Genomic DNA, 18,334 nt, shown 5'->3' on the forward strand with positions numbered 1-18,334 from the left:
CAAGCTCACCCTTAATTGATTGTTATAATTGTAATACGCTTCCACATTGTGAACTGTAGTCAGACTTACTGGTCTTCACAACTGAAGCAGACGAAAACAACCTCTTGAATGAGAACAAAGTTTAGGGGCCACTTATATTCTTCAACAGACCCCCCCCCCCAACAGGGAGACTGGATGTCCTCTGCCATGGTTAGCTCCAGAGAGCCTCTTCTGGTTCCCTGCAACAGGCCTCCATCCTATTTCCCAGATGGCTCCTTTGTCCTAAGTGAAAACCCTCTGGGAAGGACTGCCAGCCCCAGCACTAACATTACTTAGTCCTGGCAACTAACAAGAGTTGGAGACAAACTACATTACACCAAGACAAAGAAACACATAAAAACAACAGCAGAAACAAAGAATGCTTGGGGCAATGGAATATGATTTTAGTACTAAGACCATTCCATTCATAAGTAAGGAAGTCTGTACACTACAAGCCACAGTCCTCAGCAAACACTGCGATGGAAGCCAAGCCTCGCGATCGCCTGTGCTTTGTGTGAGAAGAGGGTGGGCCATCACACCGGGAGGGGCCTCCCTGCACATCATCAGCAGGGAAAACCACCTGAGGGTGCTGAATCTCTAGACTAGCATTTTCCGAATTGAGTTCCTCAAAACACTAGTAACCCCCCAAACACTAATGGGTATTCCACAAAAGGGGGTCCTATGAGCAAATAAACCTAGGAAATGCAGGGCTAAATAAAGAGAAACACGTTTGACTACAGAATTCCTCAGTGCTTCTCCCTGAAAAGGCAGTGTGTCTCTAGGGCACTGAGGAGCACACAGGAGGGTGTGCTGTGTGTAAGCAGACATGTCCCCCAAGAATACCAGTCAATACCCCAGGCCTGCTCTACACCCCCAAACTGAAGACCTTTAAACTAAGCTAGCAGAATCCCTCTTAACCACGTCTTCCCTGAATAAAAAATTAACTGATCTAGTTCCCAGCAAGGCAGGATTTCAAAGCTATTCTGCCAGTTTTACAGTCCTTCCCACTCGCCCTCTAAGAGAAGTTGGCTAGAGCAAGGCAGGGCTCAGCCCTGGTGGAGTCTTCAGGACTGAAGTGTCAGATCCCTTCTGATAAAACCCAGAAGCTGTAACTTGCTTGACAACCACAGCTGAAACTGAATCCCAGAGCCTCTCTAAAACAGGTAACCTGCGCAGTAAGTCCTGGAAACAAGACACATAAGAGTCTTGGGTGTATCTCCCAAAAAGCTTCTTCAAAACAAACTGACCAAAATACAGGCCCTGTGGCTTACCACTAATCTGTCCAGTTTGGAACTTTATAAAACAACTTTGACCAATTTCTCAAGGAGCCTCCAAACTTGAAATTCTATGGGAAAATTCAACCAGTCGGACCCTTTTACTGAGTGATACATCCTCCTGCCCTCAAGAAGACCCACCCTGACCTGCCTAACCCCACTCTCACTCGTCAAGCAATAGCCAGGGAATAGCTGCTACTTGTTAAAACAACACCAACCCTTTCCCTTCTCTTGGATGGACTAGACTGGAATGCCCAGAAATTTCCCTGAAAGGAGACACAGTCTATTACTGTGCAGAAAAGAGTTCACATGGCAGGCCTAAGACCGCTCTCCTTAGAAAGGTCTGCTTGCAAGGTCGGCCCTTGGGGAGGGTTTCCACCAGCCCCTGCACAGTAAGAGTGACTCAGGGTGCCCACACTGTCGGAGGGAGCAATAGGGTTGACGCTGAATCAGCTTTCCTCCTGGGAGCTGGGATTTGCTATGTTCTGGGCAGAGGGTGCCTACGTTATCAGCGCCCAGTAAAAATCCTGGGCACTGGGGCTCTAATGAGCTTCGCTTATAGAAAATATTCCACACGTGTTGTCACAGTTTGCTGCTGGAAGAACTAAGCGCGCCCGCCCTGTGTGACTCCACTGGGAGAGGGATCTTGCGAGCTTGCGTCTCGTTTCCTCCAGACTTTGCCCCACGTCCCTTTCTCTGCTCATCTCGCTCTGTACCCTCTCACTGGAGTGAGTCGCAGCCATGAGTACGAGCATATCCTGAGTCCTGTGAGTCCTCCGAGCAAATCATGGAACCAAGGGGTCGTCTTGGGACCCGCCCCCCCCAACGCAATTTATGCTGTACTTCAGCCTAAATGAATTAAACATCCCTGGTGGTATGACTACATCATTGTGGGTGTCAATAAAGATTTATTAGCATCAGCTATCCACTGTGCCAGACACTGAAGACACAAAGATCAGTAAGACACAATCCCTCACATTGAGGACTTAGAGTGTGTTTCCGTGCCCCCAGTTTTAGGTCCTTTACTTAAAAAGAGAGGCAGGGGGAGAGAGCCACGCTCGTGTTTAGATAATATTAAAGGCCAAATTAATGAGTGCACGGTGTCCAAAACTGAGTACATGATGCTGTAGATTCTAATCCCCCAGGACCAACCTGGTAGGTAGGCGTTAGAGCAGATGTTTTTCCACCTTCTGTACGTACCCCGTCCTCTGTCACAGACCTGCCCGTGGTCCACTTTGCACCTTCTCTCCATAGGGCCATAAGCCTCTTAAAGGCAAAGTCTACTATCTATTCTCTTTCGTGCCCTGTACATACTCAACAAATGAATCAAAGAGGAAATGTCAGGTCACATGCCCCATAATCTAATATTCCTATAATACCCTGGACATATACTGCAGGGGGAACTTTGCTGACAACTGACTCACAAAATTATTACTATTGACTAATTGACAACCAACACTTTTTTATTCATCTGTCTTTAAATATTGGGTATTTCTGATCACAGTGAGAGAGAACTCTTGTCCCTTAGGTTACCTCCTTTCCCAGGTCAGACCATCCGCATAAATGCAACAGTGAGATTGGAAGGGTAAGAAGAATAAAATGACTGGAAGGGTGCTATTTAAATTAACTTCATAGCCCTCCAATCAAACTGTCTTTCATAAATTTATTTATTTATTTTTGGCTGCGTTGGATCTTCGTTGCGGCGAGCGGGGGCTACTCTTTCGTTGCAGTGCGCAGGCTTCTCATTGCGGTGGCTTCTCTTGCTGCGGAGCACAGGCTCTAGGTGCACGGGCTTCAGTAGTTGTGGCTCATGGGCTCTAGAGTGCAGGCTCAGTAGTTGTGGTGCACAGGCTTAGTTGCCACGCGGCATGTGGGATCTTCCCGGACCAGGGCTCGAACCCGTGTCCCCTGCATTGGCAGGCGGATTCTTAACCACTGCACCACCAGGGAAGTCCCCAAACTGTCTTTTAGAATATGTTTTCATTAATATTAGTATGGATCCATGGATATTTATTTTATACTTCGGGATAATCTAATACTACTTTATCTTGTTGCTTCAAATTGTTCCAGCTTTGGCCTTAGGGAGCTCCTTCAGTTGGCTCCTTTGTCCCTTTGACATGCTCCCATCAATAAGGGGTTTGTATCTTTTTCAGTACTTTCTTACACTTTCTGGCACTACAAAATCTTATGCATTTCCTGCTTCAGTCCTAGGATAAACCACTTCACCAAGGAGCCCTGGCTCCTTCTACCGGAAAAAGATATTTATTAAACACCAAGATCTGAACACTAGGTACCAGGCACCATTTTTCACTTAATCATCTCAAAAGTCCCACGCAGTAGGTACCCCATTAATCTTACAAATGCGGAACTAAGGCACTGAGAGGTTAGGTAGCCTGCCCAAGGTCACATCCATAAGCAGCAGGCTTTAAACACAGGGAGTCTGACCCCAAAGCATTTCCCAACCACGCTGCCACTGCTGTCTTCCCTGAGCAGAACACTGCCCAGGAGACGCAGATAAAGTCACACACATGTACTTATAAGAGCAGCGACCCCGGTAACAGATCCTTTCCAAAGTAACTGGCTCAGCTGACAAGGTCCATGACAAAAGCAGAATCTGGGAACCCCACTGCCAATGATATCGGGACACATTCTTCGGTACGAGGAGCGGTGAAACCACAGCTCCAGTTGAGAGTGGAATAATGATCTCTGGAGTCAGGAGTAGGGAGAGGGGACTGACTGCAAAGGAGCACAAGACAACTTCTGGGGGTGACAGAAAGGTTCTGTATCTTGTTTTTGTTTTTTCTGGTTTTTTTTTTTTTGGCCACACGATGCAGCTTGCTAGATCTCAGGTCCCTGATCAGGATTTGAACCTGGGCCCTCGGCAGTGAAAGCACACAGCCCTAACCGCTGGACCGCCAGGGAATTCCCAAAGGTTCTTTATCTTGACTGTGGAGACACTACTGTCTATATTTGCCAAAACTCATCAAACTATACTCTTAAAATAGGTGAATTTTATTGTGTGCAAATTATACCTCAATAAAGCTGATTAATCTGGGAGATTTCACATTAAAAAATTCAAGTTAGATCCTTATTCCACAATACACTTAAAAATTGGTAAATGAGAATTCCCTGGTGGTCCAGTGGTTAAGACTCCACGCTCCCAATGCAGGGGGCCCAGGTTCGATCCCTGGTCAGGGATGCTGCCTGCTGCAACTAAAAGATCCCTCATGCCGCAACTAAAAGATCCCGCATGCCGCAGCCAAATAAGACCCGGAGCAGCCAAATAAATAAACTAAATAAATAAATATTTAAAATAATAATAATAATAAATGATGGAGAGGGTGTGGAGAAAAGGGAACCCTCCTACACTGCTGGTGGGAATGTAAATTGGTGCAGCCACTATGGAGAACAGTATGGAGGTTCCTCAAAAAACTAAAAATAGAGTTACCATATGATCCAGCAATCCCACTCCCATGCATATATCTGGGGAAAACGCTAACTCGAAAAGACACATGCACCCCTATGTTCATAGCAGCACTATTCACAATAGCCAAGACATGGAAACAACCTAAATATCCATCAACAGATGAATGGATAAAGAAGACATGGTACCTATAAACAATGGAATACTACTCAGCCATAAAAAAGAATGAAATAATGCCATTTGCAGCAACATGGATGGACCTAGAGATTGTCATACTGAGTGAAGTAAGTCAGAAAGGGAAATACAAATACTATAAGTTTTCACTTATATGTGGAATCTAAAATATGACACAATGAAATTATCTATGAAAAAAAAAAAAAGACTCACAGACATAGGAAACAGACTTGTGGTTACCAAGGGGAGGGGGTGGGGGAGAGATGGATGGGGAATTTGGGATTAGCAGATGCAAACTATTAAATATAGAATGGATAAACAACAAGGTCCTACTGTACAGCACAGGGAATTATATTCAATATCCTGTGATAAACCATAATGGAAAAGAATATGAAAAAGAATATACATGTATAACTGAATCACTTTGCTGTACAGTAGAAATTAACACAACATTGTAAATCAACTATACTTCAATAAAATAAATTTTTTTTAAATGATGCTTTCAAATAACATTTAACAATATAAGAAACTGTTCAGCCATAATTTAATACTAAGTGAAAAAAGGATGGTAGTGATCATACAAATACATACACATGCAGACTTGCTTTAAAAAAAAAGTCAACTCTGCACTTTATTTATTTATTTAGGCCAAGCCCCACAGCTTGCAGGATCTTAGTCACCGACCAGGGATTGAACCTGGGCCACAGCAGTGAAAGTGCGAGTCCTGACCACTGGACCACCAGGGAATTCCCAACTCTGCATTTTAAAGTAGTTTAAGTACAAACTCCAAGTGTGCGCCAGCATTCCAAGCTGGCTCCAGACCATCATGACCAGCCAGCAATAAATGGAACCCATGGCCCTGGAGATGGCCGCGGGGATAAAGAGTTACTTATTTCCTCCATGGCTCTTCCAATAGACAAAGGGTCTGGGGGTAACAAGGATGAAAGGCAGGGGAGAGAAAAGAGAAACACCCCTATGAGAAAACACTTACTTAGGAAAAGTATCTTCCTATTCTCTCCAACAGGATGTGGCATATTTTCACAGGCCTTTACTGTTAGATAAGAAACATTAAGATGAACACAAAGCACAACACAAAGCTATGAAGGATATAGAGCTATGCTAGTAAAAAAAATCCTGCCCTACATTAATGGGAATAGAGAGGGTAAACAATCACTAAAAAACAAACCAACCAAAAAATCACCCAGACTCAAGGACAAAGAAAAGTTTAAATAACATAGCTATATGAAAAGGGTAGCTAGGGACTTCCCTGGTGGTCCATTGGTTAAGACTCCGTGCTCCCAATGCAAGGGGCCCAGGTTCAATCCCTGGTCAGGGAACTAGATCCCGCACGCCGCAACTAAGACCCAGTGTGGCCAAATAAATAAATATTTAAAAAATAATAATAAAAGACAAACTCAAGGGTCAAGACTTAATAAAATTAATATTTTTTAAAAAAGGGTAGATAGAACAAGGAGGATAAATAAGTCCGTTCATATTAATTAAGATTCTATTCATTTTTACCAAACCAAGGCTTGTTTAAGTGGAATTTAAGTCTTATTTAAAGCGTGAAAATGGAGTTCAAATTCATTTATTGTGAAATTCTAAACCCGTCACACCCAAATGCAAATATTTGTATTCAAACACTGCTTCTAAAGATTTTAATCAAGGCAGGTGATAAGCACCAGAATGATGGGGCTTCACCAGTGGAGGGGTGAAAAGAATTGAGGGAGGTTAATTAGTGAGTATAACCCTCAACTAGAGCTTAAAAGGAAGAGGATTCAGCTTGTAATTCCCACTCTCCGTGAGAGATTAAGTAATTCAAACCAAATCACTAAAACAAGGTCAGGAACCTTCAATAAAGAAGGCTGTGCCCAATTAATGACTTGCTGTAGTGTGGAAAATTGTGACCTGAATTACCAAACATAGTGAAAACACAAAAGGACGTAAAAGTATTCATAAACTCATAAAAATGGTGATCATTTTGTAATGTGCAGAAACACTGAATCACTATGCTGTGCATCTGGAACTAGCATAGTGTTGTAGGTCAATTATACTTTAAAAAAAAAACACTTAGACTTTAAAATTTAAACTGCACCCTTTAACCCAATCAGTGTATGCCACTGATGAACATGAAGAATTACTCAAAGATCTATGTTCAAACATCTTCATTGAAGCATCATCCTAACAGGCTATAGTACAACATATTTAATATAATCACATCTAATTTTAGAACAAATACATACATATACACACACACCCCCACACACAATATGCAGAGAAAATTTATGGACGTACATCTAAGAAAATGTTAACCAGGACGGACTCTGCCCACTAGGGAAGGGTCCTGAGACTAATTTAAAACCTTTCACTGCTTGAATTTATCACAAAGCTACGATTATTTTTACTTAATTTTGTTTTATTTAAAGGGAAAAAGTTGCTAGTTGATGCATCTATTTTTATAAAACAGAAGGTGATATGCACACTAGGAAGGAGAGCATGGAACAACATTATGTGAAGTCCCTTGCAACTTTGATTCTATAAAAATACTGACATAAATTGTTACCGAACCAAACTTGGGTCCCCTCGCCATTTCGCAGTAAAACCAGTCTACTGACACCAGGTTGTGGTGAAGGAAAGCACAGCATTTATTGTAGGGCGCTAGACAAGGAGTCCAGGAGAGCTAGTGCTTAAAATACCCAAACTCCCCAATGGGCTTCAGCAAAGCATTTAAAAACAATTTTTTTTTTTAATTTTTATTTATTTATTTATTTATTTATTTTGATTTGTCTGCACCGGGTCTTAGTTGCAGCATGCAGGATCTTTCTTGCCATGTGTGGTATTTTTAGTTGCGGCGTGCAGGCTCTTAGTTGTAGCATGTGGGATCTAGTTCCCTTCAGGGATAAAACCCGAACCCCCTGCATTGGGAGCGTGGAGTCCCAACCACTGGACCACCAGGGAAGTCCCTCAGCAAAGCATTTTTAAAGGCCCAGTGAGGGAGAGGCGTCCCAGGGTATGTGATCAGCTTATGCACAATTTCTGATTGGTTGATGGTGAGGTAACAGGGTGACGTCACAGGGGTTAACATTATCAATCCTTAAGTACCAGTAGGTCTGGGAGCTATTTGTTTATGGTCATCAAGTAGTTAATTTCTCCCATTTGGTGGTGGTTCTACACCTGTAAAACAACTCAGGAAATGTGCATCAGATACTATGATCTGGGTACTTCAGAGAGGAGCTAAAGCAGAGGACATGGGGGAGGGACATGGGGGAGGGATCTGTCCCGGGAAAAAGCAGAGGACATGGGGGAGGGGTCTGTCCCAGGAAGGCTCCATAGGGTCCTGCTCAGTTACATTATGAGGGACAGAAAGCTGAAACCTCACTGCAATTACAACAGATAATTTTTAAAACTCTCTCTGTGATATAATAGCAAACTGTTACTGCCTTCAGAACATGTAGTTTTTTCTCTTTTTATAGATACATTTTGAATAATCCATTAAAAAGTACAGACAGGAAAAAAATTGATACTCCCATTAGATTAGGTAAGCGTAAATTTTTGCAAAGTAAGGATCTGACTGATGTTTGCCATTCTTTCCTTTTTTTTTTTTTTTATAAATTTATTTATTCATTTATTTAATTTTTGGCTGCATTGGGTCTTTGCTGCTGCACGCGGGCTTTCTCTAGTTGCAGCGAGTGGGGGCTACTCTTTCTTGCGGGGCGCAGGCTTCTCATTGTGGTGGCTTCTCTTGTTGCAGAGCACAGGCTCTAGGCGCGCGGGCTTCAGCAGTTGTGGCTCGCGGGCTCTAGAGCGCAGGCTCAGTAGTTGTGGCACATGGGCTTAGTTGCTCCACGGCATGTGGGATCTTCCCGGACCAGGGCTCGAACCCATGTCCCCTGCATTGGCAGGCGGATTCTTAACCACTGCGCCACCAGGGAAGCCCCCATTCTTTCCCCTTTTACATCCTTGCCTTCCATCCACTGGGATAGCAAATGATAACTCATTCACATTTTACCATGTACCAGACACTGTGCTGTAAGTTTTATGTAGATTATCTCATTTAACTTTGAAACAATCCTATAAAATAGGTATTATTATGCCTGTTTAAAGATGAGTGTGGAAGGTTTTATTTTCCAAAGATGGCAGCCTCTAGATATCCCATCCCACACGCTCGTCTTACTATGTGTCTTTGTCACTCCTCCATCAAGAGATGGGATCTATGTTCTCTCTTCTCAAATCTGAGGGATGCAGAAGTAACATTATGCCACTTCTGAGGCTAGATCAGAGAATGTAATGCTGCTTCCACCTCAAACTCTCCGGATGCTCATTCTCAGAACCCAGCTGCCATATTGTGAGGAGGCCCAAGACACATGGAGATTCCGAGTGTTATGTTCTGGCTGACAGCCCATGCTGAGGTCCCAGTTGATAGCCAGCATCAACCACCAGACACTTGAGTGAGGAAACTTTTGAGATGACTCCAGCTCCAGCCACCATCTAACTGCAACCACATGAGAGACTCCAAGTGAAACCTGCCTAGTTGGGTCCAGGCAACTCACAGAACCATGGGAGAGAATAATGATTGTTATTGTAAGCCACTAAGTTGGGGTAATTTGTTACACAGCAATAGAAACCCAGAATGATGAAGAAAACCAGCATAAGAAAAGAAAGGTCGGTAACCTGCCAGAGGATACCTTGTCCGCCTGGCTCCAAAGCCCACACCCTTAGCAACTAAGCTGTGTTACTCCTTGCTCCCTACTACTGCAAATGATGCAAAGCAAAAAGGAGGTGATCAGGAATAATCCACAGAGTGATCAATATATCCCCAAGCACTTGGGCGTTGCCTGGAAAACAAATAAGAAAATACATCTAGGGGCTTCCCTGGTGGCGCAGTGGTTAAGAATCCACCTGCTAATGCAGGGGACACAGGTTTGAGCCCTGGTCTGGGAAGATCCCACATGCCATGGGGCAACTAAGCCCACGCAGCACAACTACTGAGCCTGCGCTCTAGAGCCCACGAGCCCCAACTACTGCGCCCATGTGCCACAACTACTGAAGCCCGTGCGCCTAGAGCCCACGCTCCACAACAAGAGAAGCCACTGCAATGAGAAGCCCGCGCAACACAACAAAGAGTAGCCCCCACTCTCCGCAACTAGAGAAAAACCCGCACGCAGCAACAAAGACCCAACACAGCTAAAAAAATAAATAAAATTAAAATTAAAATAAAAAAAAAGAAAATACATCTAGAAAACCATAAAATAAAGACCAGCATGATAATCTAGCATTCCCAGCCTCACTCAATGACCTCAAGCTACAAGTCTAATTTCACCATTACACACTCTTCCTGTTCATTCTAATTCCATGACTCTGTGTCTGTGACTTCCTGTTCTGGAATATTCTCTCCACTGTTAACTATTTGTTAAGCATTTAATTAATGATCAGGACTTAAACCTGAAGGACAATAGGTTACACCAGTTCTCAGACTGGATTTTAAGGTAGAAGGAAGGGAGAATAAAGATGCACCACTAAACCAAGTAATTAAAACTACCAAAATGGCCATCTAAAAGAACATATCAAATAATACCTAATATATACTTTTAAAACCCCAGAAGTTTAAAGGATATAAATCATAAAATGCAAATGTTAACATATATATCAATGCATATATATACGTGTGTGTATACATATAAATGCTAACGTTAGTATTTTTAAAAGAGGATAGATACACAATAATTTACACATACATACATACATATAGACGCACAGGAAACTGGTAAGAGTGGTTGACTCCAGGAAGAGAAGCACGAAGGGTCTAAGAGGCAAAGGTGAATAAACGGAATGATCAAATGATCAAACCTAGCTTCAACAAAACTAAGACATGCTGACATCGGACACTCTAGATGGGACACAGTGACAGGGACACGACTTCATCTCTGACGTATTCTTGACGAAAATATTTAAGCTAAAGCTAATCATGAGGTTTAGAAAACCGGAAGTGCCCATGGCTGTCATGCAAACCTTGTCCTCCGAGCCTAGCACGAGTCATAACCACTAGCTGTTTGCTTCCTAGGGCACAAGGACCATCGCTGCTACCTTCAAATGTCTGCCTTATTAACATGCTTGTGAGATCTTGGTTCCCAGGCCGGAGGTCAGGCCTGAGCTCCTGTGGTGGGACCTCCAAGTCCAAACCGCTGGACTAACAGAGAACCTCAGACCCCAGGGAATATTAATCAGAGTGAGGCCTCCCAGAGGTCCTCATCTCAGCACCAAGACCTGGCTCTAACCAACTGCCTGCAAACTCCAGTGCTGGACGTCTCAGGGCAAACAACCAGTAAGACAGGAAGAGAGCACCACCCATCAAAAAGAGAAGGAAAAAAAAATGAAACAACAAAAAAATATGTTACAAACGAAGGAGAAAGGTAAAAACCTACAAGACCAAATAAATGAAAATGAAATAGGCAACCTACCTGAAAAAGAATTAAGAGTACTGACAGTAAAGATGATCCAAAATCTCAGAAACAGAATGAAGAAAATACAAGAAACATTTAACAAGGATCCAGAAGAACTAAAGAGCAAACAAACAGTGATGAACAACACAATTACTGAAATTAAAAATACTCTAGAAGGAATGAATAGCAGAATAACTGAGGCAGAAGAATGGATAAGTGAGCTGGAAGATAAAATGGTGGAAATAACTGCCAGAGAGCAGAATAAAGAAAAAAGAATGAAAAGAATCGAGGACAATCTCAGAGACCTCTGGGACAACATTAAACGCACCAACATTCGAATTATAGGGGTCCCAGAAGAAGAACAGAAAAAGAAAGGGGCTGAGAAAACATTTGAAGAGATTATAGTCAAAAACTTCCCTAACATGGGAAAGGAAATAGTCAATCAAGTCCAGGATGCACAGAGAGTACCATACAGGATAAGCCCAAAGAAAAACACACCAAGACACATATTAATAAAACTATCAAAAATTAAATGCAAAGAAAAAATATTAAAAGCAGCAAGGGAAGAGCAAAAAATAACATACGAGGGAATCCCCATAAGGTTAACAGCTGATTTTTCAGCAGAAACTCTGCAAGCCAGAAGGGAGTGGCAGGACATATTTAAAGTGATGAAGGGGAAAAACCTACAACCAAGGTTACTCTACCCAGCAAGGATCTTATTCAGATTCGATGGAGAAATTAAAACCTTTACAGATAAGCAAAAGTTAAGAGAATTTAGCACCACCAAACCAGCTTTACAACAAATGCAAAAGGAACTTCTCTAGGCAGGAAACATAAGAGAAGGAAAAGACCTACAATAACAAACCCAAAACAATTAAGAAAATGGTAATAGGAACATACATATCGATAATTACCTTAAATGTAAATGCTCCAACCAAAAGACATAGACTGGCTGAATGGATACAAAAACAAGACCTGTACATATGCTGTCTACAAGAGACTCACTTCAGACCTAGGACACATACAGACTGAAAGTGAGGGGATGGAAAAAGATATTCCATGCAAATGGAAACCAAAAGAAAGCTGGAGTAGCAAGCCTCGTATCAGACAAAATAGACTTTAAAACAAAGACTATTACAAGAGACAAAGAAGAATACTACATAATGATCAAGGGATCAATCCAAGAAGAAGATATAACAATTGTAAATATTTATGCACCCAACATAGGAGCACCTCAACACATAAAGAAAATGCTAACAGCCATAAAAGGGGAAAGCAACAGTAACACAATAATAGTAGGGGACTTTAACACCTCACTTTCACCAATGGACAGATCATCCAAAATGAAAATAAATAAGGAAACACAAGCTTTAAATGATACATTAAACAAGATGGACTTAATTGATATTTATAGGACATTCCATCCAAAAACAACAGAGTACACTTTCTTCTCAAGTGCTCATGGAACATTCTCCAGGATAAACCATATTTTGGGTCACAAAGCAAGCCTTGGTAAATTTAAGAAAATTGAAATCATATCAAGCATCTTTTCTGACCATAACGCTATGAGACTAGATATCACTTACAGGAAAAAAACTGTAAAAAATACAGACACATGGAGGCTAAACAATATGCTACTAAATAATCAAGAGGTCACTGAAGAAATCAAAGAGGAAATCAAAAAATACCTAGAAACAAATGACAATGAAACCACAACGACCCAAAACCTATGGGATGCAGCAAAAGCAGTTCTAAGAGGGAAGTTTATAGCAATACAATCCTACCTCAAGAAACAAGAAAAATCTCAAATAAACAACACCTAAAGCACCTAGAGCACCTAAAGCAATTAGAGAAAGAAGACCAAAACTACCCAAGGTTAGCAGAAGGAAAGAAATCATAATCATAAAGATCAGATCAGAAATAAATGAAAAAGAAATGAAGGAAAAATAGCAAAGATCAATGAAACTAAAAGCTGGTTCTTTGAGAAGATAAACAAAATTGATAAACCATTAGCCAGACTCATCAAGAAAAAAAAAGGAGAAGACTCAAATCAACAGAATTAGAAATGAAAAAGGAGAAGTAACAACTGACACTGAAGAAATACAAAGGATCATGAGAGATTACTACAAGCAACTCTATGCCAATAAAATGGACAACCTGGAAGAAATGGACAAATTCTTAGAAAAGCACAACCTTCTGAGACTGAACCAGGAAGAAATAGAAAATATAAACAGACCAATCACAAACACTGAAATTGAAAATGTGATTAAAAATCTTCCAACAAACAAAAGCCCAGGACCAGATGGCTTCACAGGTGAATTCTATCAAACATTTAGAGAAGAGCTAACACCTATCCTTCTCAAACTCTTCCAAAATATAGCAGAGGGAGGAACACTCCCAAACTCATTCTACGAGGCCACCATCACCCTGATACCAAAACCAGACAAAGATGTCACAAAAAAAGAAAACTACAGGCCAATATCTCTGATGAACACAGATGCAAAAATCCTCAACAAAATACTAGCAAACAGAATCCAACAGCACATTACAAGGATCATACATCATGATCAAGTGGGGTTTATCCCAGGAATGCAAGGATTCTTCAATATACGCAAATCAATCAATGTGATACACCATATTAACAAAATGAAGGATAAAAACCATATCATCATCTCAATAGATGCAGAAAAAGCTTTTGACAAAATTCAACACCCATTTATGATAAAAAAAAAAACTCTCCAGGGACTTCCCTGGTGGCACAGTGGTTAAGAATCCGCCTGCCAACACACGGGACACAGGTTCGAGCCCTGGTCCGGGAAGATCCCACATGCCGCGGAGCAACTAAGCCCGTGTGCCACAACTATTGAGCCTGCATTCTACAGCCCGTGAGCCAAACTACTGAGCCTGTGCACCTAGATCCTGTGCTCCACACAAGAGAAGCCACTGCAGTGAGAAGCCCGTGCACCGCAATGAAGAGTCACCCCCACCTGCCACAACTAGAGAAAGCCCGTGCACAGCAATGAAGACCCAATGCAGCCCTGGTCTGATTCCGTCCTGCGCGACTGTTCCTTCGAGCGGTAGTCTTTTATCTCCGTCCACTTTCTCTCCCACCGAAGTGCGTGCCACCAACCCATGGAAGATTCGATGGACATGGACATGAGCCCCCTGAGGCCCCAGAACTATCTTTTCGGTTGTGAACTAAAGGCCGACAAAGATTATCACTTTAAGGTGGATAATGATGAAAATGAGCACCAGTTATCTTTAAGAACGGTCAGTTTAGGGGCTGGCGCAAAGGATGAATTGCACATTGTCGAAGCAGAGGCGATGAATTATGAAGGCAGTCCAATTAAAGTAACACTGGCAACTTTGAAAATGTCTGTGCAGCCAACGGTTTCCCTTGGGGGCTTTGAAATAACACCACCTGTGGTCTTACGGTTGAAGTGTGGTTCAGGGCCTGTGCATATTAGTGGACAGCACTTAGTAGCTGTGGAGGAAGATGCAGAGTCAGAAGATGAAGAGGAGGAGGATGTGAAACTCCTAAGTATATCTGGAAAGCGTTCTGCCCCTGGAAGTGGTAGCAAGGTTCCACAGAAAAAAGTAAAACTTGCTGCTGATGAAGATGATGATGATGATGATGATGACGACGATGATGATGAAGATGATGATGATGATGACTTTGATGATGAGGAAGCTGAAGAAAAAGCTCCAGTAAAGAAATCTGTACGAGATACTCCAGCCAAAAATGCACAAAAATCAAACCAGAATGGAAAAGACTCAAAACCATCAACACCAAGATCAAAAGGTCAAGAATCCTTCAAAAAACAGGAAAAAACTCCTAAAACACCGAAAGGACCTAGCTCTGTAGAAGACATTAAAGCAAAAATGCAAGCAAGTATAGAAAAAGGTGGTTCCCTTCCCAAAGTGGAAGCCAAATTCATCAATTATGTGAAGAATTGTTTCCGGATGACTGACCAGGAGGCTATTCAAGATCTCTGGCAGTGGAGGAAGTCTCTTTAAGAAAATAGTTTAAACAGTTTGTTAAAATTTTCCGTCTTATTTCATTTCTGTAACAGTTGATATCTGGCTGTCCTTTTTATAATGCAGAGTGAGAACTTTCCCTACCGTGTCTGATAAATGTTGTCCAGGTTCCATTGCCAAGAATGTGTTGTCCAAAATGCCTGTTTAGTTTTTAAAGTTGGAACTCCACCCTTTGCTTGGTTTTAAGTATGTATGGAATGTTATGATAGGACATAGTAGTAGTGGTGGTCAGACAAATGGAAATGGTGGGGAGACAAAAATATACATGTGAAATAAACTCAGTATTTTAATACAGTAAAAAAAAAAAAAAAAAAAAAAAAAAAAAAAAAAGACCCAATGCAGCCAAAAATAAATAAATAAATAAATGTATTAAAAAAAAAAAAAAAAACTCTCCAGAAAGTAGGCATAGAGGGAAACTACTTCAACATAATAAAGGCCATATATGACAAACCCACAACCAACATCGTTCTCAATGGTGAAAAACTGAAACCATTTCCTCTAAGATCAGGAACAAGACAAGGTTGCCCACTCTCACCACTATTACTCAACATAGCTTTCGAAGTTTTAGGCACAGCAATCAGAGAAGAAAAAGGAATAAAAGGAATCCAAATCAGAAAAGAAGAAGTAAAACTGTCACTGTTTGCAGATGGTATGATACTATACATAGAGAATCCTAAAGATGCTACCAGAAAACTACTAGAGCTAATCAATGAATCTGGTAGAGTAGCAGGATACAAAATTAATGCACAGAAATCTCTTGCATTCCTATACACTAATGATGAAAAATCTGAAAGAGAAATTAAGGAAACACTCCCATTTACCATTGCAACTAAAAGAATAAAATACCTAGGAATAAACCTACCTAAGGAGATAAAAGACCTGTATGCAGAAAACTATAAGACACTGATGAAAGAAATTAAAGATGATACAAACAGATGGAGAGATATACCATGTTCTTGGATTGGAAGAATCAACATGGTGAAAATGACTGTGCTACCCAAAGCAATCTACAGATCCAATGCAATCCCTATCAAACTACCAATGGCATTTTTCACAGAACTAGAACAAAAAATTTCACAATTTGTATGGAAACACAAAAGATCCCCAATAGCCAAAGCAATATTGAGAAAGAAAGATGGAGCTGGAGGATTCAGGCTCCTGGACTTCAGACTACACTACAAAGCTACAGTAATCAAGACAGTATGGTACTGGCACAAAAACAGAAATATAGATCAGTGGAACAGGAAAGAAAGCCCAGAGATAAACCCACACACATATGGTCACCTTATCTTTGATAAAGGAGGCAAGAGTATACAATGGAGGAAAGACTGCCTCTTCAATAAGTGGTGCTGGGAAAACTGGACAGCTACATGTAAAAGAATGAAATTAGAACACTTCCTAACACCATACACAAATATAAACTCAAAATGGATTAAAGACCTAAATGTAGGGCCAGACACTATAAAAGTCTTAGAGGAAAACATAGGCAGAACACTCTATGACATAAATCACAGCAAGATCCTTTTTGACCCACCTCCTAGAGAAATGGAAATAAAAACAAACAAATGGGACCTAATGAAACTTAAAAGCTTTTGCACAGCAAAGGAAACCATAAACAAGACAAAAAGACAACCTCAGAATGGGAGAAAATATTTGTAAATGAAGCAACTGACAAAGGATTAATCTCCAAAATCAAGCAGCTCATGCAGGTCAATATCAAAAAAACAAACAAAAAAAACCAAACAAACAGGGGCTTCCCTGGTGGTGCAGTGGTTGAGAATCTGCCTGCCAATGCAGGGGACACGGGTTCGAGCCCTGGTCTGGGAAGATCCCACATGCCGCGGAGCAACTGGGCCCGTGAGCCACAACTACTGAGCCTGCGCGTCTGGAGCCTGTGTTCCGCAACAAGAGAGGCCGCGATAGTGAGAGGCCCGTGCACCGCGATGAAGAGTGGCCCCCGCTCGCCGCAACTAGAGAAAGCCCTCGCACAGAAACAAAGACCCAACACAGCCAAAAATAAATAAATTTATAAAAACAAACAAACAACCCAATCCAAAAATGGGCAGAAGACCTAAATAGACATTTCTCCAAAGAAGATATACAGATTGCCAACAAACACATGAAAAGATGCTCAACATCACTAACCATTAGAGAAATGCAAATCAAAACTACAATGAGGTATCACCTCACACCAGTCAGAACGGCCATCATCAAAAATCTACAAACAATAAATGCTGGAGAGGGTGTGGAGAAAAGGGAACCCTCCTGCACTGTTGGTGGGAATGTAAATTGATACAGCCACTATGGAGAATAGTATGGAGGTTCTTTAAAAAACTAAAAATAGAACTACCATATGACCCAGCAATCCCACTACGGGGCATATACCCTGAGAAAACCATAATTCAAAAAGAGTCATGTACCACAATGTTCATTGCAGCTCTATTTACAATAGCCAGGACATGGAAGCAACCTAAGTGTCCATCGACAGATGAATGGATAAAGAAGATATGGCACATATATACAATGGAATATTACTCAGCCATAAAAGGAAATGAAATTGAGTTATTTGTAGTGAGGTGGATGGACCTAGAGTCTGTTATACACAGTGAAGTAAGTCAGAAAGAGAAAAACAAATACCGTATGCTAACACATACATATGGAATCTAAAAAAAAAAAAAAAAAGTGGTTCTGATGAACCTAGGGACAGGACAGGAATAAAGATGCAGACATAGAGAATGGACTAGAGGACACGGGGAGGGGGAAGTGTAAGCTGGGACGAAGTGAGAGAGCGGCATGGACATATATACACTACCAAATGTAAAATAGATAGCTAGTGGGAAGCAGCCGCACAGCACAGGGAGATCAGCTCTGTGCTTTGCAACCACCTAGAGGAGTGGGATTAGGAGGGTGGGAGGGAGACGCAAGAGGGAGGGGATATGGGGATATACGTATGCATATAGCTGATT

The 18,334-nt window shown here is 41.6% G+C and overlaps 2 protein-coding genes across 2 annotated transcripts in view; one reads left to right on the plus strand and one right to left on the minus strand.

Moving 5' to 3' along the window:
- MOK (MOK protein kinase) overlaps window positions 1-18,334 on the minus strand; it is a 50,739-nt gene that overhangs the window by 30,320 nt on the left and 2,085 nt on the right. The window lies entirely within an intron of this gene.
- LOC133085716 (nucleophosmin) lies at window positions 14,373-15,658 on the plus strand. The gene has a single exon (XM_061182907.1). It carries the CDS (start codon window positions 14,463-14,465, stop codon window positions 15,345-15,347), a length of 885 nt encoding a protein of 294 aa, XP_061038890.1. The 5' UTR covers window positions 14,373-14,462; the 3' UTR covers window positions 15,348-15,658.

This window comes from Eubalaena glacialis, chromosome 2 (genome assembly GCF_028564815.1).
Source record: "Eubalaena glacialis isolate mEubGla1 chromosome 2, mEubGla1.1.hap2.+ XY, whole genome shotgun sequence".
Lineage (NCBI taxonomy): Eukaryota > Metazoa > Chordata > Mammalia > Artiodactyla > Balaenidae > Eubalaena > Eubalaena glacialis.

Excerpts from the sequence above, each read along its gene's own strand:
- LOC133085716 (XM_061182907.1), top strand. The coding sequence starts at position 14,463 with ATGGAAGATTCGATGGACATGGACATGAGCCCCCTGAGGCCCCAGAAC.